Raw genomic sequence first — 21201 nt, forward strand, 5'->3', positions numbered from 1 at the left:
TGGGCTAGTTGGACTGCATTTTGCTGTTTCCAACAACAAAAATGTCCCCACTAATTGAGTGTGCCCAAAAGGAGACCCTCTGCCAACAGAACCGTCCTTTGGGAACTTCGCTGGTGGTCCAGTGGGTAAGACTCCACGCTCCCAATGCGGGGGGCCCGGGTTCGATCCCTGGTTGGGGAACTAGATCCCACCTGCCTGCTGCAACTAAGAGCCCACATGCCACAACGAAGACCCGGCGCAGCCTGCATAAACAAACAAACAAACAAATAAATAACCATCCTTTGGAGAGAAGATCCTGAGAAGTCACGTCCACCAGGCCATTCAGAGAGCTGTTCCCCTAGGCCCCCATGTCGGTCTACACTGAGCAAATACTCTCCCACTTTGGGGTTGGCCCCCCCGCAAGGTGCCTAGCCATGGTGCTGGGCAGCCAGGTGCCTTTCTATCTACAGGACACTCATGCATCTCCCCGCTGACACATTAGTGGATGCAAGCGCTCTGTAAAGGCAGGGACCACTCCTTGTCATCACCGCACACCCAGCAGACTCCAATCCACCTGTGGAAACTTTCATTAGCACCTAATAAACCTTCACGAAACCCTAAGAATGGTATTTACCTTTCCACCAGAGTGGTTTCTCTTTTAGAAGTAATCATGATCAAAATACGTTCCCAGACATTGCTTTACAAGCACTGCAGGGGTGAGGGGGCAAGTGAGGGCCTGAGAACTCCCCACAGAGGCCTCCAGAGAATGGGTTGGTGGGCAACGACCAGCCTAGGTACCCAGGTGAAGTAGCACCATGCACCATCCAGCAACACTGACTGTACCCACACTCCGGCCCAGACTGCCCCCTGTTGACTTCACCCACATCCCAGAGGCTGCATGCAGGTCACTGTCCACATCCCACAGAGCCAGTGGCTAGTGAGTGCCTGCTCATTTCTGGGGCCCATGTTTCCTGAGTTCCTGAGAACAGAAGGCAAGCTAATCTTACCTCATGTAAAATCCAACATTTTGAAAAAAGTTTTCTACTTGCAGACCCTGAAGCATTTTCTTGGAACCCAATGACAGCCCCAGCCAAAAAGCATAACCAAAAACTGAGTGTGCAGAGAACCACTGGGTGGGCTGTAATGCCCAGGATGTCTGGCCCTCCTTACCTGGCCTGCAAGGGCCCTCCAGGGGCATGTAGCTTGTTCACCACATGCTTGTGCACCAGAGGGCACACCGTGAAGCCCTCACCACAGCCGCAGGGAGAAACAGGCCAATGGCTCAGAAGCAGTGAGCACCCAGAAGTGAGTGGGGCTGATCAGGAGAGAAAGCAGTGCATGCCTCCCTCCTTCAGATGAGACATATCACCTTGCAGATTACTCCCCATTTGGGCTCTGTGACTGCTGAAGCTGAGAGATTAAAGATTTGTTGTAAAGAGACAACACAATCTGAAAGTAAGGCGATGGGAGGGTTTTGTGGGTTTGTTTTTTTTAAGAATTTTTAACAGATGAAGTAATTCTGAGGACAAGAAAGGAATTACATCATAACGGTCAGTTGGATTCTGTATCTCGTTCCCAAGAAAGAAAGGCTGCTGAGCAGCAAAAAAATATAAGAGGCAGAAACAAATGATTTTTAAGTCACAGATAATTAACCCCAGAGGCTCGCTGATGGCACATTAATATTGCTGGGGCAAATGGCTTAACGAGTTTGAAAAGGACTTCAGTGTTTATATGCAGCAGATCATTTCAAGGGTTCCTGAAAAGCAGAGAAACTCCTTCTGGCTTGGGGGCCAGGCAAGGGGCGAAGATGACAAATGTCAGCCTTCACTGCTGGGATCTCAGAGAAGAGAGGCGACCCCCCTGGGCAGGATGGGGCCTCAGCAGGTCCAGCAGGAGTGCTGCACCTCACTTTCCAGGCCTTGACAGGCCAGCTTGGTGTGATTCAGAGTGATGCTGTCTTATGAAGGGTTTGCCGTACTGTCCTTACGAATCTGCAGTGGTTCGTATCTTTTAGGGTTTATGACTTCTTAGATAACATGACTCTTTCCCCACCAATTCCAGACAGGGAGCTATGTGCACATTTTGCAATGGCAACCCCAGGGAGACTCCTTGCTGACACAGCCCACTGTACAGGGCTTCCTGACCCCGCTCAGACCTACTGAGGCCCTTCATAACCAGAGATTTAGCTGATTCGCATGAGCACCTTTTAAGGACTTTCTATCAGAGGGACCCACAAGTTGTCAGAAAGAGCAGAGTAGCTCCCTGAGGATGGTCATTAAGGAGAGGGAGCCCTTCCAAGAGCAGCAGTAGTAAAAGTAAGCACAGCAGATGGGACAGGGGTGCCCAGGAACTGTGGGGTCCACAGCCAAACAACCTGGCAGCCCCTATACCTGTGATTTTACTTTATGAGAAGTGGAGGTGTGACAAAGAGCTGGGTCAGCCCTAGGACGTGCCAGGATCTAGCACTTTTTCAGTGCTCGCTGTGTGCACAGGGTGGGAGACCCCAGCAGGAAGAGCCTCGATCCTTGCTCTCCCAGAGCTCATCCTACACAGCAGCATGAGAGCTGCCACTGGAGCACAGGCCACAGCCACCAGTGCTGTGTGCCATGGCGCTGAGGCACCAGGTGAGGCATCACACACATTCAAACAGCAGCACGAGTGACTCCCTGAGGTGTATGCAGCAAGGTCCTGCCCCTTCCAAATCACTGGAGAAAATGCCATCAGCCAGATGATAGGAGGAAAAAGCCACTCACCAAGAGCCTGGAAGACCTTTGATTAAGGGAGAACATGTAAGGGGCAGTAGAGAGAACTCAGGCTCACTTGGGCTTAGTCCATGGCTGGTCTTTCCAGGTCCAGGCACTTAGAATTGTTTTCGGGAAGCTTGGGGAACAGAAGCTTGGGGTTACTCACAACCCGAGACTCCTCTGGCTAAGGCTGTGCTTGGTCCTTGGGAAGGCCATTGTCTGCACTCCCTGAGCTTTATTACAATGAAGTAATTGAAAGGAAATATTAAGGGTCTAGTAACTGTGATGCTCAAGACTGTTTCTGACCCCAGTGCCCAGGAAACCGTTAATCTGGGGAGACACATTTTATGTGTGTTTGTCCGTAAGTTCTTAAAGACATCATCAAGAAGAGAGCTGTTTGGTTCTTCTGATTGAAGAATACGAGAATCTGAGCAGAAAGTTAAAGACTCTGACAGAGGGGACAGATGGGAATGGCTAAATTTCAGAAAATCCTTCTCAGGAAAAGTCACCAGCCTGCAATATGCCAAGTCACCTTAAGTCTACTTGGAGACAGAGGAATGGGCTTGGTGACTGAGACATTCCTCATTGCATGTCTGAGGCCAAATCTACAGATATAGTGTGAGAATAGCCATAATGAAGACTACCAACCTCACTGGGCACTGACGCCACTGCCCACACTGTGCCAAGGGCCCTCCATGCCAAATCCCTCCCCAAATTATGTCCAGGAGGCTGTGAGGGGCATTGATTGCATGCTGCCCAGCATCCTTCCTCTGTGGAACAAACCTGCACCCACTCCCTGGCATTTGAGTAAAGGTGATTCTGCAAACCCCAAGGGGAGAATATGTGATCTCGCCTGGCCAATCACAGTATCCCAGTCCCTCCATGCCACAGTGATTGGTTTAGGGCTCGAGTCATGATATTATACAAGGCCAGCAAATCAGAATCCTCACTGAGACTCTTCTCCTGTCACTCTGGAGGAAAGCAGTTTCACCCTCTGAGATGGTGAGCAGTCAGGACCCTGTGAGCTGCAGCTGCTAGGAGTCATCCTGCAAAGCTGTGTGGAAGAGGCCAACACACCAAGAGAAGGAAGGAGAAGGGGTGTCAGAACCCCTGTATAAGCTGTTCTTGAAGCCAGATCCACCCTCCCTCAGATTCTGCAGTTTCACGGGCTTTTAGGCTTTAGCCAGTGCAAGTTGGGTTTCAACAACCCAGAGTTGGGACTAATGGTCTATACTATGACTATCCTCATTTTTCTCAGAGAAGATTGAGTAACTTCCCCAAAGTCACACTGTAATTGGAGAGGTGGGATTCTACTTTCTGCCAATTGGTCATGACTAAACTGGGTACCAAAACGTTGTATGCAACCAGAACACATCAGCCAGCTGTGTCATCCACTCCCCACTTAACCTGGGGCAACGAGGTACAATACAGTTTTGCAGCAGCTAAAGAGTGGCAGCACTATCCAGAAAGAGTCAACTGCTGTGGGGCTAGAAATCGAAGGAGTTAGATGCCACCTCCACCTTTTTGGAGCCCAATGACTGCAGGAGAGAACCAACAAGCTCCGCTGTATAGAGTGTGGGTAGGATGGGGAAGGAAATCCCATTTCTTTCCCCAGATGGCAGTCTCGATTGGAAAAGGACCCACTATCCCAGGCACTGTCAAATCTGGATGGCTCCCTTTTAAATTCGCTACATCTGCAGCCATTCAAGAAGTAATCTCAAACGAAGCTAGGAGTTTATTAATCTGTTTCATCGAAGACAGTCAGCCACTGTACATTACACCAAGATAGATTATGCAGGCAGCTGAGAGATCTAGAAAACATCTGCTAAACAAAATCAAAATTAATGGCAAACAGAACGCAATTCTTGATAGCTGAAGTTCACCCAGATGCAAAGAACTATAAAGGGGCTATTAGAGGCAGCTGCCAATTAAGGGGATAATTCCAAGGGTTTTCACAAAGTGAGGCTCTAGTTACACACTCAGGACTGGCAGGTCATATTTATGTAGGAGATTTGCATTGCTAAGGAGCCAGAGCCAGCCTGGCTGTGTGACTGTCACTCCCCTCTCTTTTTCCGTGAAGACAGCAGCATCCCTCCTCTCAGGTTTCCCTCACAGCCCTGCTGGAAGCCACACCAGGCTTGTCTAGACTGGAATGTGTGAGTGAACCATCGTTGGGAGGGTGGGTAATGCAACGTGACATTGGTGCCCACCCCAAAACCCACAGCCTCTAATGGCAGCACAATCACAGACATCTGGAATTGCTTACAGATCACCCCATGCTCTAAGAGATGGCTGACAAGGGCTGAATTATCCCGGTTGCTTGCTCAGCTTACTCAAGTGTTCTCTCATGGCTGGAATTCAATGTGATAGGATCAGTTAGAGAAAAGCACTGGTTTGAGTAGATGAATTCTGGCAGTCATAATCAACATCAGCCCTCAGAGTGGACATGGGAGTGTCTTGGAGAGGTGAGGTTGGCAACTTTTGCTGAAGCTTCAGAAAAAGTTAAAGTTAAATTGTAGGTGTCTAGAGGGAGGTGTAAAAACACCTGCATTACAAAGCAAATAAAGAAGCAGCCATCTCTCCTTCCCCGCGCAGTTGGCAAAGGTGGGTCCCAGGGTAGGAGGATAATATAGGACTGCCCTGAAGGTGGAAGTAGGTCCAGCTGGGGTAGGCATGTACCCTTCCTAAGAGACGTCCTCCCAGTGTTGCTGTCCTGCCACAACCTCTGATACTCTATCTCCCAAGAGCCCTTACCACAAATCTAAATTGGAAACAAAGCTCCCTTAGGAAGTTTTCTTCCAAGAGTCCCGCTCAGCTTTCTGGGCTTGGCAGTGATCATGTATGTTTAGAAATCCTTGGATGGTGAAGCGAGATCAAGTCACTTAAGCCACCCCACCCCACCCATTAGAGAGGTTCACTGCATCAGAGGGACATTGGTCCAGAGGGACCCTAACCCAGAGGACTCTTTGTTCCTACCAAAATTAGCATGGAAAGGAAGGAGTCTCATGCAAGGTGCTATCTTCTCTGCTCATACCATGGGTCACTGAGAGTCAAGGGAGGTAAAGAACATGAAAGCTCTCTGAAAACTTCAGAACAACTGAGACATAGTTATCATTATAACTAGCTCACCATTCTCTCCATGCACCACCCTTGGAAGACAGTCACTGGTGCTGGGGCATGTCCTGGGCTCTGAAGAAGCACTGCTTCTCCATGGACTCTCTAGAGCAGGGCTTGCAAAGAGCACTGCATGGAATGTCAGCCCAGAGATGATTAAAAGCAACAAATCAAGATGCCATGGGAAACTAAGTTTGGGAAATGCTGCATATTACACCTCCTTTTGAAAGTCCTATTTAGCATCTTAAAGAGCTGAGAGGTTCTGCAGTAAACATAACAACTACTAGCTCAATATTGAGTCCAGGCTTTACCAAGTGTATTATTTCCCTATGGCTGCTGTAACAAAGTTCCATAACCTGAGTGGAACAAGAGAAATCTGTTTTCTCCCAGTTCTGGAGACTGGAAGTCAGAAATCAAGGTGTTGACATGGCCACACTCCCTCTGAAGGCTCTAGGGGAGGATTCTTTGGCACTTCTTCCTAGCTTCTGGTGATTGTCAGCAATCCTTGGTGTTCCTTGGCTTACAGACTCATCACTCCAATCTGTGCCTCCATCAAAGCATGCTGTTCTCCCTGTGTGTCTGTGTCCATATTTCTCTCTTCTCAGAAGGATCTCACTCATTGGATTAGGGCCCACCTTATTCCAGTATGATCTCATCTTAACTTAATTACACATCTGCCAAGACCATGTCTCCAGGTAAGGTTACATTCACATGTTCTGGGTTAGGACTTCAACATATCTTTTTGGGAGACACAATTCAACCCATAGTACCAAGCTTATGTGAACATGGAGCACTTTCATCAATGCACCAGCTCGTAATATCTAGATATCCACAGAACACTCCCTAAAAGTGCCTTTGTAGAACCAATGACTCAGTGCCTCTCTTGCTTAGCACTAGGACAGAATCAGAGTGAAAAGTACATATAAAAAGCAATTTTTAAAATTTGCACTTTATTCAAGAAATGATTGTTGAGCAACTATAGGCCCTGGGCTAAGGCCTTGAGGACTCTGGGAGTGAATGAGGGGAGGGTCTCAGCTCTCAGGAACTGAATGACCTAATAGGAGCCCTTAACTCTCAGGTAAAGTAGGGTAAGCAAAACTCTTCAGAAAGAGAGTTGGAAGGGGTGAGGGAGCGGTGGAATTTCACAGAAGATGAGGGACAAAGGGCATGCAGGCTGCAGTAACAGTGAAGACCAGAGGCAAGAAAGCTGGGCTACAGTCTGGGAACTGTGGCATCACTGGATGGGAGGACCACAGGGGGAAATAAAGCAGAGAGTGGGTCTGAGGTACACAGTGCATTCATGTCACCCTAATGATCTCCAACCCAACTGTGACTTAGCCCAGACTCCATTTCCACTGCTAATATTAGCCCCCTCATTTCTCACTCCACAGACTTATTCAAGAGTTTGCAAAAGTCACATAGCGTAAAGTTGCAATTGGTCATCCATTTGTTGCAATGAACTCTGGCTGGAGCTGATATCTTGAGTCAGATGTAGTATTAAAAAAAAAAAAAGGAAAACATCTTGGGTTTTGTGGTCCAGAGGCTACCTCTCTAGACCTTTCCAGAATCTCTGGGCTTGGTAAACTGGGCAGAAAAATTCAGAGTGTTAATTATTTGCTCCTCTTTCAGTACCAGATCAAGATAAGTGTATGTTGCTAGACAACAATGTCTTACTTGTGTTTGTAGGAATAATAGTTTATTGAAATATTCACAGTGCTTCTACTATTTTTATACCCATACACTGTTCTGGAGAAGATTAATAACCCTACTCTCATGCTCCCATATAAGTCCACCAATGAAGGTTCTTGAGTTCCTCTTGCCTTGTCATGGGGACTCAGGAGTTGACCAAGGAAAACTATTTGGCCCCGTGAGGAATGGCACTGTCAGTGTCTGTCCTGGATGGAGCCTAGTCAGGAAGCAGTCTGAAAGTATACAGTTGTGGTCACCTCATGAAGATGCCTGGCAGGTGGCTCTCAGGAAAAATACTAAGTCTGGATCATCCACGTGGCAACTTTGCATGGGGAGATAGTGGCTCCGAACTGGAACTGAACTGCCTTCCACGCACTTGACCAAAGCAATGAGAGTGGTCAGTACGTGTAGTGTGAATGCCAGATTTAAAGAGGAGGAAATGTTTTCTGCTTTCCTTTGTCCTTGGACTACTCAAGCTGAACAGTAGGTGACCACTGTTTTAAAGGAACCAGCCCCAATTGGCTGGTTTGCATCAGAGCTCCATTTCATCCCTAGCCTTGAGTTCCTTTTGGTCTAGAAAGGTGGCTTGTTTCATGATATCCACAGCTAGAACATTCTCTGTAATTATGAATTGTTTTACATTAACTAAAAGAGAATGTCTTTGATCACTAGAGTTTGTCAGTGTTGGATTGTTTCCATTGTTTCCATTCTTAAATTTTTTGTTTCAAAATATTAAAGTAACTCATGTTAGAGACCCTTTCAACATGAAAGGCTTGTAGTTGAGACATTACATATATTTCACTGTTTACAAAAATAGTCATCTATACAAAAAAAAAAAAAAGATTAACAACCCTACTACCCAAGCCTGTGAATCTCAGACTTGAAAATACTCGGAACCCACTCTTCCTTCCTTCCTGCCGGGTTAGAAGCACTGACATTAAGGCACTGGGCTATTTCAGGAATTTTCAAACACTCAGCTTTGACAGAAAAAGCAAGAAACACATCAGTTCACAATAGGAAGAAAAAAGTCTATGTTATGTCAAGACAAATTTACCAGTACAAACCCAAGGCATATGCCAGTTGTGAAACATGCTGCTTCTAGAGAGAAGGGGATTATGGATGATTAGAGCACAGCCTGACCATGCTTTTGCTCATCCTCAGACACTCAGTCTTATAGGAATTGGGAGTCTCGGGTACAGTAAGGCCTTTTATGACTTTGAGCAAAAATACATGTGGTTCTCTCGTACCCTAGCCTTACTATTTAAAGACATTTCTAACACAAGGACAGTAATATTCCAAAACAGTTAAGTTTATATGTGATTCCATAACGCAAATTAATTCTAAACAGTCACACTCAGGGGTAGTGAATGAATAGTATTCTAAACCAAAGTTCATGCAACCTATCTCCTAATGGCTATTTCTTTCCAGTTTACATGTCATTGCACCCACTGTGAACACACCTTTGAATAAGAAATATGCCTTCCCTGCCCCACCCACCTTCATCCAATTTCATTTGATTGTGATATCCAAACAATGCAGTTTACACTATGGATGCAGTTCAGAGGACACTGAGTCCAAAACCAGATGATGGCAAATGAGAATGAAAGTCAGAAAATTCATCCTATAGCTAGATAATCCAGATCCTTTGTATCCAGGATTCCAGCACCATGGACAGCAGCAAACAACCAGTTCTATTAACCCATCGGTACAGATAGTATGGAAAGTTTAGGTCTAGGAACACACGTTGTTAACACGGTCATCCTGTGTCTTTCACTGTGCTGCATAAAATAAGAACTAAACTGGGGGGAGGTTTTTAGATTTGAAAGTCAATATGGTATTTGCTCACTTTGAAAGATTGGCGCTCTTTTTGGAGACAATACCACAAAGAAGGAGACATGATTAGGGCTAAAGCCAAAGGCCAGACTCTAGACCAAGAATTCACTTTGGTTTCTGACTTCATCCTCCCATCCCTGCAATAAAGGGCTTATTGGTGGTGATTTCCATATATCATACAAAAGACACCCTCTCATGAGAGACTAGGTATTACTGAAAGCAAGTAAACTTCAATTTCCACTAAAAGATTTCAGAAGTTACCACCCATATATATATATTTACCTCAGTGATCAGAAAACAAATGTGCTAGAGGAACTCTGGCAGGGAAAATAAAACACCATTGCATTGTTTTCAGAAGGGAAATTAATTGCTTATATCTATTTCAGCTTAACTAAAGTTGTAAAAATCTAATCAGAAATATTTTTCACAGTGGCACATTTTCCCAGATATTGAAATACCTCAAACCATAAACCATTTTTTATTGTTGAGGTGGTTTTCACTGGGTGGAACTAAATTATTACTTCAAACTTCACTCAAAAGATGAGGCCTCTCTGGAGAGACTGTAAACATTATCATGAATAAGCCAGTTCGCCAGACCCCATCTCTGATACTAGAAGGTAAAAGACATAGTTCTCACAAGCAAACCTGGACTTTAGTTCCTGCAGTCCCTAGAGGCAAGTGCCAAATAGTCAGCACCCAGAAAAGCCCACACGAAATGTCAAAGAACAGGCTGAAGTTCATCTTAACTTCAACAAACTACATCCAAATGTCAACAATGAAAATGAAATGAGTATGAATGCATCTTCCCTACCTTCTCTTCTTGTGACTTCAAGGCGTCTGGATTCCTGCAAGAAAAGAAAGACTTGGTGTTTTTGAAGAATTCATATGTAGAGATACTTGAAAATATCTCACCTGTTGTTAGACATTTATTCACAGAAAGGTGAACAATCTCATAAGGACAAGACATTCAGCAATGTGGGATTTATTAAATTCTCATACATACACACATCTGTAAATGTAAACTACTTGTTGCTTTGTTGGCTTAAGCAAAAAATACTGTTAATCATGCAGTTTTTAATGAGCAGAGCCAACTCTCATGGTCTTCCTTATGTGGAAACTGGGCTGGTACCAATTATTAGGAAAGACCTCGTTCCAAGTTGAATTCCCACCCTCCACCTACACTGCAGGTGTTTGTAGGGCCTGGGGAAAACATAAGAAGACAGGGGCCAGAATTACATGAGCAGCAGTAGGTTCTGATTTGTGGTGCCACGGTGAAGACTACCACTGCTCCTGTTCAGGTTACTGGCATGATCTGGTGACTGATTATGCTCATCAATAGTTTGCAAAGGGTGGGATATTATGGACAATTTGGATAGCCAGTCCATGCCATTGGACTGAATTAAGCCCTTGGCTTTTCTAAATTCAATCTCATCTTCATGCACTGTGCAAAGCAATAAGTGTTTCAGAAATTACATAGGTAAAACAAGAGTCCCTGCATTAAAGATATGCACAGTTGAATAGAATGGTACAGAACAAACACAAATTACTGAGAAATAAAGGGGTGATTTTGCCTTGATAAATACCAATATATTCACATTCAACTGAAAACATAAGAAAAAGTGTTTTTTTTTTAAAAGCACTTTGTAAATAGCACTGAAGAATGGGAAGGCTTTCAGACAGCAATAAGGGAAGGAGGGCGCACCAGGAAGAGAGAATGGCTTGAGAAAAGACAGAGTGGCAAAAAAGTACAGGGCATGGTCAGGAAGCAGGAAAAGACCCAGTGGGAAGTAATGGGGGGAAAGGCTGAAACATATTGCGGTTTCATAACTAATAAAAAGTATCTACAATCCATTATAAATGACCAGTTTAGGAATAAAAAGCCTAATCTTGAGAATAAGCTGAAAATCCATTCTAGCAATTGAAGAAAAGAAGATCAAACACCGAACTTGGGACAACTCAAAATCACAACCAAAAAGACCACTCAGAACCATCACTTTTTAAACAAATGATATTGTCTTTAATACCTTAACATTCTTGTCTAGCATTCTTATGAAGCCAGGAAGGGGAGGCAATATTAGAAAGGAAACTGAGGAGGCACTGAAAAGATTGTCCTGCCCAAATTACACTTTCTGACTGCCATCTCTGTAATGAGTCAAAAGCCCAAGTGGAGCTGATCTCCCTGTGCTATGCGGCTGCTTCCCACTAGCTATCTATTTTACATTTGGTAGTGTATATATGTCCATGCCACTCTCTCACTTTGTCACAGAGTTCACTTTGTTATAAAGCAGAAACTAACACACCACTGTAAAGCAATTATACTCCAAAAAAAAAAAAAGCCCAAGTGGAGACCAATTGAAGATACATGTTATAGGGCAGCAGCACATCACACAGCACAATTAACCAAACAAGCTTCCAATGTGCTGGTTCCTCAGCAGCTCAGGGTTCAAAAGAGGGAGCTTGGACAGTAGTAACTATAATGAGAGATATGAAGGCCATGAAGCACATCCTGCACTGAGTAAACCCAGCTCCTTCCACACTGCTCCTCAGATCTCTGCTCTAGGGGCTGGCACCTCCATCCTCAGAAATAACTAGTATTTGTGGAATAGGGATTGGTACAGCTCTAGAAAAAAACTTCACAGAAATTTTATTGCAATTGCATAAAATTTATAAATTAACTTAGGGTAAGTTGACATCAATATAACGTTGTATCCCCTTATCTACATGGTATTTTTAATAATTTGTTCAAGTCTACTTTTATTGAAGAGTATAATTTTCCTGTATATATGTTGAAAATTTATTTATTACATATATTTTGTTATCATAAATGGAATTTATCTTGCATTATATCTTATAACTGGTTCTCATTTGTATATGTGATGGCAATTGATTCTTATATATTGATATAACCGACCACTTGACTAAATTTCTTATTGTTTGTAATACGTTTCCCAATGATTCTTTTGGGCTCTCCATTTGTATATTTATACAATCTGCAAATAGCAGTGATTCTCCTTCTTCCAGTTTCTAGGTCTACAGTTGCTTTCTCTAGTCTTCTTTTTTTTTAACATCTTTATTGAAGGATAATTGCTTTACAATGGTGTGTTAGTTTCTGCTTTATAACAAAGTGAATCAGTTATACATATACATATCTCCCCATATCCCCTCCCTCTTGCGTCTCCCTCCCACCCTCCCTATCCCACACCTCTAGGGGGACACAAAGCACCGAGCTTACCTCCCTGTGCTATGCAGCTGCTTCCAACTAGCTATCTATTTTACATTTGGAAGTGTATATATGTCAATGCTACTCTCTCACCTCCTCCCAGCTTACCCTACCCCCTCCCTGTGTCCTCAAGTTCATTCTCTACCTCTGTGTCTTTATTCCTGTCCTGGCCTTAGGTTCTTCAGAACCATTTTCTTTTTTTCAGATTTTATATATATATATATATATATATATATATATATATATATGTGTATGTGTGTGTGTGTGTGTGTGTGTGTGTTAGCACATATGGTATTTGTTTTTCTTACTTCACATTGTATGACAGTCTCTAGGTCTATCCACCTCACTGCAAATAACTCAATTTCGTTTCTTTTTATGGCTGAGTAATATTGCATTGTATATATGTGCCACATCTTCTTTATCCATTCATCTGTTGATGGACACTTAGGTTGCTTCCATGTCCTGGCTACTGTAAATAGAGCTGCAATGAACATTGTGGTACATGACTCTTTTTGAATTATGGTTTTCTCAGGGTATATGCCCAGTGGTGGGATTGCTGGGTCATATGGTAGCTCTATTATTAGTTTTTTAAAGAACCTCCATACTGTTCTCCATAGTAGCTGTATCAATTTACATTCCCACCAACAGTGAAAGAGGATTCCTTTTTCTCCACACCTTCTCCAGCATTTATCGTTTGTAGATTTTTTGATGATGGCCATTCTGACCCGTGTGAGATGATACCTCATTGTAGTTTTGATTTGCATTTCTCTAATGATTAGTGATGTTGAGTATCCTTGCATGTGTTTGTTGGCAATCCGTATATCTTCTTAGGAGAAATGTCTGTTTAGGCCTTCTGCCATTTTTGGATTGTTTATTTTTTTTATATTGAGCTGCATGAGCTGCTTTTATATTTTGGAGATTAATCCTTTGTCAGTTGCTTCATTTGTAAATATTTTCTCCCATTCTGAGGGTTGTCTTTTCCAGTTGTTTATAGTTTCCTTTGATGTGCAAAAGCTTTTAAGTTTCATTAGGTCGCATTTGTTTATTTCTGTTTTTATTTCCATTTCTCTAGGAGGTGGGTCAAAAAGAATCTTGCTGTGATATATGTCATAGAGTGTTCTGCCTATGTTTTCGTCTAAGAGTTTTATAGTGTCTGGCCTTACATTTAGGTCTTTAATCCATTTTGAGTTTATTTTTGTGTATGGTGTTAGGGAGTGTTCTAATTTCATTCTTTAACATGTAGCTGTCCAGTTTACTCCTGTCCAGTTTGCTCCTTCATCTGCTGTGTGTTTCTCTGTCTTCTCATTTTGCTTAACTTACTGTGTTTGGGGTCTCCTTTTTGCAGGCTGCAGGTTTATAGTTCCTGTTGTTTTTGGTGTCTGCCCCCAGTTGGTAAGGTTGGTTCAGTGGGTTGTGTAGGCTTCCTGATGGAAGGGACTGGTGCCTGTGTTCTGGTGGCTGGGGCTGGATCTTGTCTTTCTGGTGGTGCATTTTGGGGTGTTTGTGAACTTACTATGATTTTAGGCAACCTCTCTGCTAATGGGTGGGGTTGTGTTCCTGTCTTGCTAGTTGTTTGGCACAGGGTGCCCAGCGCTGTAGCTTGCCGGTTGCTGAGTGGAGCTGGGTGTTAGCATTGAGATGGAGATCTCTGGGAGAGCTTTTGCCATTTGATATTATGTGGGGTGGTCTCTGGTAGACCAATGTCCTGAACTTGGCTCTCCCACCTCAGAGGCTCAGACCTCACACCTGACTGGAGAACCAAGACCCTGTCAGCCATTCAGCTCAGAAGGAAAGAGAGAAAGAAAGGAAAGAAAGAAAGAAAAAATAAAATAAAAAATTATTAAAACAAAAAATAAAAATAAATATTATTAAAAATAAAAAAGTAATAAAAAAAAGAAAGAAAGAACAGCCAAACCAAAAACCAAATCCACCAGTGATAACAAGCACTAAAATATATACAAAGAGAAAGAAAATGGATGGACAGAATGCTAGGACAAATGGTAAAAACAAAGCTATACAGACAAAATCACACAAAGAAGCATACACATACACACTCACAAAAAGAGAAAAAGGAAAACATATTTTTTTTAAAAAAGGAAGAGATCAACCAAATCAATAAACAAATCTACCAATGATAATAAGCTCTAAATACTAAACTAAAACAAACATAAAACCAGAAACAAATTAGGTGCAGAAAGCGAACCCCAAGTCTCCAGTTGCTCCCAAAGTCCACCGCTTCAATTTTGGGATGATTCGTTGTCTATTCAGGTATTCCACAGATGCAGGGTACATCAAGGTGATTGTGGAGATTTAATCCTCTGCTCCTGAGGCTGCTGGGAGAGATTTTCCTTTTTCTTTGCTCTCACAGCTGTCGGGGTTCAGCTTGGGATTTAGACCTGCCTCTGCGTGTAGGTCGCCTGAGGGCGTCTGTTCTTCGCTCAGACAGGACGGGGTTAAAGGAGCAGCTGATTCGGGGGCTCTGGCTCACTCAAGCCGAGGGGGAGGGAGGGGTTCGGATGTGGGGCGAGCCTGCAGCGGCAGAGGCCAGCATGACATTGCACCGGCCTGAGGCGCGCCGTGTGTTCTCCTGGGGAAGTTGTCCCTGGATCACGGGATCTTGGAAGTGGCGGGCTGCACAGGCTCCCAGGAGGGAAGGTGTGGATAGTGACCTGTGCTTGCTCACAGGCTTCTTGGCGGTGGCAGCAGCAGCCTTAGCATCCCATGCCCGTCTCTGGGGTCTGCGCTGATAGCCGCGGCTCGCGCCCGTCTCTGGAGCTCGTTTAGGTGGCACTCTTAATCCCCTCTCCTTGCGCACCAGAAAACGAAGAGGCAAGTAAAAAGTCTCTTGGCTCTTAGGCAGCTCCAGACTTTTTCCCCGACTCTCTCCCGGCTAGCTGTGGCGCACTAGCCCCCTTCACGCTGTATTCACACAGCCAACCCCAGTCCTCTGCCTGGGATCTGACCTCCGAAGACGGAGCCTCAGCTCCCAGCCCCCACCTGCCCCAGCAGGTGAGCAGACAAGCCTCTCAGGCTAGTGAGTGCTGGTCAGCACCGATCCTCTGTGCGGGAATCTCTCCGCTTTGCCCTCTGCACCCCTGTTCCTGTGCTCTCCTCCCTGGCTCCGAAGCTTCCCCCCCACCTCCCCCCCCCCCACCTCCACCAGTGAAGGGGCTTCCTAGTGTGTGGAAACTTTTCTTCCTTCACAACTCTCTCCCAGAGGTGCAGGTCCTGTCCCTATTCTTTAGTCTCTGTTTTTGCTTTTCTCTTTTGCCCTACCCAGGTACATGGGGGGTTTCTTGCCTTTTGGGAAGTCTGAGGTCCTCTGCCAGCGTTCAGTAGGTGTTCTGTAGGAGTTGTTCCACATGTAGATGTATTTCTGTTGTTATTGTGGGAAGGAAGGTGATCTCCACATCTTACTCCTCTGCCATCTTGAAGGTCCCTTGGTCTAGTCTTATTCTTTTAGGTAATTCCTCCACTTAATGTTAAGTGTTGTAAACATAGTGGGTATCCTACACTTCTTTCTGATTTTAAGAAGAAAACCTGTAGTGTTTCCCAATAAGTAAAATGCTGGCTCTTGGCCCAAAGGATGTTTATTATATTAGTGAAATCTATGCATATTTTATAGAGTTTTTAAAATAAATGTATGTTCTAGCTTGTCCTCTGACTTGTTTATTTATTGGCTGTTTCCTTCCACTGGAATGTGAGCTGGGATGGTGCCAGTATCTTTTTCACACTGGCATCCTCAGTGTTATTTATAATAGGGCAGATGTTCAATACATATTTGGTGAATGAAAATAAAATAAATGTGTGTTGAATTTTATGAAATACTTTTTCTGCATTTATGGAGTTGATCCTATGATGTTTTTCTCCTCAGCTCTATTAACTTGATGGCTTATCCAGTAGATTTCATAGTATTCAATTATCCCTGTATTTCTGGAATAAGCTTTTGTTAATCATGGTGCATTTTTTAAAATATGCTGCTGGATTCTATTTGCTATGATTTTAAATACATTTTTGCATTAATATTCATAAATGAGATTGGTCCATAATTTTTAGGTGTCATTTTTCTCAGTTTTAGGAATTAAAATTATACTAGTTTCATATAATGGATTTGGAAGTTTTCCTCGTATTATGCACTGAAATAGTTTAAATAAAAGTCTGATTATCTGATTTTAGTTGAAAATGAAGTTCCTGCAACTTCATTTCTCAGATATTTATTAAAATGGGAGGAAGTAGAGGGTCAGAGATGTTAAAATTTGTCTAAGTTCTCAAATTTTGGTCAGTGGCCAGCTGGGATTTAAATTCTAAAGTCTAATCCCAAAGTTTATGCACATAACAACATTCTATGTATTTAATTCATAAAGATAGTATAAAAATTAGATGAGATAGACTTCTGCTTCAGGCTGTGAAAGAATAGCTTGTATTATACCAATCCTTCTGTTAAGAATAACTATAAAGTTGGATAAATAACCCCCCAAAGTTTTTGTAGGCATCTGAGAGCAACAAAGGCAGACAGAACTTAGCCAATATTTGGAGAGAAGAGGAGGCTTCTGAGGTGAGCCCCATATTTACTGCCAGATTTTCCCTTTGGGGCATTTATGATTTTACATAGAAGCCAAACAAAAGTAATGTTCTGGAGCTTAAAGTAGCCTTACTGATGGGAGATACCTAAGTTGGGGCTACAAAAGCAACCAGAACTTGAGGGTCTACAATCCTAGAAAAGGGAATCAGAAAGAAGTGAGCCCAATATTCTGCACACAGCTTCCTCTTGAGTTAAATTATTATGCTTGAGCTGTATATATAAAGAGCAAGAGGTTGAGAAGCAAAAAATTAGCCTCAAACAGCTAAGAAACTAAGCACAGATTTTGACAGCATCATGGTGCTAGGAAGACAAAAATTCAGCTTTCAAAGGAAGAGTGGTCCTGGTAAATGCAGCTGACTTTCAGTTAAGATCATATATTCTCAAAGAATTTCTATTCCTGGGTAGATCAAGGTGATCTGCCAGTATTCTATATCTAACAAATAAAAGTAAATCTTCACTGAAAGACAATAAAGTAGTCTACAGAGTTTACAATTTTTCATATTTTTTACCTAAAAAAAATAAATTGTTAGTTATTTCTCTAGAAAAAAAATGGGGGGAGTTATTCAGGATCAGCAGATAAGTGAAATTCAGAGTCTACAACCATGATGAGCCATCTGCAAGTCCCCACATGGCAAAGGAAGGGAAACTCTTTTATAGAGGGGAAAAGAAAAATGGCAGGGCTGTAGTAAACACAGAGTTCATGGCTTTTCATTAGCTGAGTTGTTGCCAGGAAATAAAAGGAGTCTCTTCTTTCTTTTGGGTTCTGCAATTGTCACAGGGTGTCAGAGCTCCCCGTTCTGGTCTCCCAGCTCTATTTAATTGAGGTTTCTGTTTATTCATTTTTTTTCTTTTTTTTTCTTTTTCTTTTTTTTTTTTTTTTTTTTTTTTTTTACAATATATAATGTCTAGCATCCAATCCAAAATTACTAGGCAGGGTGGGAAACAGGATCAAATGACTAAAATCCAATAAAACAGACAGCATAAACTGATCCACAGGTTATCCAGATTTTAAAATTATTAGACACAAGCTGTAGAATAATTATGACTAATATGTTCAGGAAAATAGAAGAAAAGATGATGAATTTCACCATAAAATTTGAATTAAAATAAGAATCAAATGGAAATTCTGGAACTGAAAATTAAATAACTGAAAGATTCAATAGATGAATATAATAGAAGATTAAAGACAACTAAAGAGAGGATTAATAAGATGGAGTTTAGGTCAGCAGAAAATAATCAGACTAAAGATCTTAAAAGAACAAATCAAAATAAAAAACACAGTAGAGTATGAGAGACATTATAGGGTATGGTGAAAAGTTCGAACAAGCATGTAATTGAAGTTTCAGAGAGAGGAAATTAGGTAGAATCAATATTTGAAGAGATACTGCTTGAAAATTTTCAAAATTGATGGAAATCATCAAGCCAGAGATTTAGAAATCTCTACAAATGCTAAGCAAGATAAATACAATGAAAATCATCACTAGGTACTCATGGAAATATAGTTGAATATTCAAAGAGAAAAAGAAAAATCTTTAAAACAGCCAGAAGATGGGTGGTGGAGGTGGAAAGGACATATTACTTACAAAGGAGTAACAATAAGATTTGATAGCCAACTTTTCAGGAGAAAATAATGGAACCAGAAGACAATGGAATGACATCTTTAAAATTGTGAAAAAACTTAGAATTCTATATCCAGTGAAAATATGGATATTCATAAGGTAAAATATAGCTATATCTAGACAGGCAAAAACTGAGTGAATACATTGCTAGCAGATTAATGCTAAGAGCAATACAAGGTAACACTCTCAACAAAAGGAAGGTTTTTCAGATGAATGCCTAGTTATGCAAGAAGGAATAAAGAGCACCAGAAAGTGTTAAAAATGAATAAATCTAATTTTGGCTGCTTAACACAACAACAATAATGCCCTCTAAGGTAATACTATTTGTAGAACAAAAATGCATGACCATACGATCACAAAAGGTCAGGAGGTCAAATGGAATTTAAGTATTACAATCCTATTACTATCCAAAATGTGGTAAAAGTAGTGCTATAAGATCAAAGGACTGGGATCACAAAAAACTAATCAAAAAAAAAAAGACAAGAAAGAGTAGGGGGAAAAAGAATAAAGAAGAGAGAATAATATGTTAGATTTATAGTGAGAAAAGGACAATTTAACAGGAATAAATAGCAATTCTAAACTTGTACATACCTAACTACATAGCCTAAACACATATAAAATCAAAACTAAAAGAAGAAATCCACAGTGACAAATTCACAATAATCATTGGAGAATTTAAGAAACCTGTTACTAAATGATAAAATAAGTAGAGGAAAAATCAGTAAGGATGTAGAATATTTGACCCTCATGATTAACAAACTTCACCTAGTTGATGTACATCAAATGCTCTACCAACAAATGCATACTACATATTCATTTCAAGTGTCCATTCAACATTTATAAAAACTGATCATATTCTGAGCCACTGGGAAGTTTCAACAAATTTCAAATTATCAAAACCATATAGACAACATAAATAGTTTTCTGACTACAGTGAAATTAAATTAGAAATCAGTAACAGAAGATATGGAGAAAAATCTCCAAATACTTGACTGATGGATTTGGAAGTATATTGCATAATTTCCAAGAGAAACATCACAAAGGAAATAAGAAGACACAAAGGAAATCTGAATGACAATTGAATTATAGCATTTAAAAAATTATGGGATGTGGCTAAAGCAGTGCTTAGAGAAAAATTATAGCCTCAAGTGCCTATGTTAGAAAAAAAGGAGGGGGGCTAGAAATTGATGACCTAAGCATCTATCTCTAAAAGCTAGAAAAGGCCAATGTAAGCCCACAAAAAATAGGAGGAAAGAAATATAATAGGAGCAGAAATCAATGAAACAGAGGAAAATAATTATACCATGAAAAAATAAGGCCAAAATTTAGTTCCTTGAAAAAAATTAATACAGTTGATCCCTAAGAAGGCTGATCAAGAAAAAAGAGAAAAGGTATACAGAATGTGAAGTCAAGCAAGATATCACACATATCCAGTTTCTGGGGTTATGACAAAGGTGTCAGTGCAGCACAATGGAAAAGAATGGCTTTGTAACAGATAGAGCTTGATCCATTGGATATCCATACAGAAAACAACGACCTCCTACCCTGTAACATACAGAAAATTCATTTCCAGATGGACTGTAGATCTAAATGTGAAATGTAAAACAATAATGTTTCTAGAAGATACCATAAGAGAATATCTTCATGACCTTTAAGTAAGCAAAAATTTCTTAAATGGGATGTGAAAGGCAGCACCATAAAGGAAAAGAATGATATATTGGACTTTTTAAAAAAAATGAAGACTTCTGTTCATTAAAAGATACAATTGAGACAGTGAAAAGCTGAGCCCCATTAAGGGAATATATTTGCAATATTTATCTATATATCCGACACAGCACTCATTCAGAATAGAAGATACTTTTGCAGACAAATAAGACAAATACAAATAACCTAATTAAAAATGAGCAAAAGGCTTGAATAAGAACTTCACATGTTAAAACCACAGTGGGATATGGCTATACACCACAGAAAAGATAACAAGAGAACAAAGCAAAACTAATAATAGCAAATGCTTATGAGGATATGGAGCAACTATAATTTTCACACTTTTAGAGGAACCAGCACCAGCAGGACTCTCCTCATTGGCCTGAGACTCAGCTTTCTGGGGCTCCTCCCCTAGAGACAAGAGCTGCTTCCTGCAGTTATTGCTCTTAGTTATCACAGCAGTCTTTTTCTTTTTTTTTTTTTTTTTTGGCTTTTTGGCTTTTTAACCCTTTATTACCTGTTTAACCAATTCTATTAAAATAAGTAGTGCAATATTTCTGTCTTACTTGACCCTGCAATACCTCTCCCAGGTAAATGTCCAACTTAAGTACATTCACATGAGTACCAAAACACATGTACAAGAATGCTGATCACAGCATGATGCGTAATAGCCAAGAACAGGGAACAACTCAAAAGTCCACCAACAGTAGAATGGAT

At 41.6% G+C, this 21201-nt stretch overlaps 1 protein-coding gene across 5 annotated transcripts in view; it reads right to left on the reverse strand.

Moving 5' to 3' along the window:
- Positions 1-21201, reverse strand: part of FSTL4 (follistatin like 4) — a 723812-nt gene that overhangs the window by 380538 nt on the left and 322073 nt on the right. For all 5 annotated transcript variants that reach the window (XM_081231116.1, XM_081231115.1, XM_081231112.1 and 2 more), the window contains one exon: positions 10171-10204. In XM_081231116.1, coding sequence (XP_081087242.1) covers positions 10171-10204 — 34 coding nt within the window. The remainder of the gene's footprint in view (positions 1-10170; positions 10205-21201) is intronic.

Source organism: Mesoplodon bidens (genome assembly GCF_964165515.1).
Source record: "Mesoplodon bidens genome assembly, chromosome: 4".
NCBI classification, from domain to species: Eukaryota; Metazoa; Chordata; class Mammalia; order Artiodactyla; family Ziphiidae; genus Mesoplodon; species Mesoplodon bidens.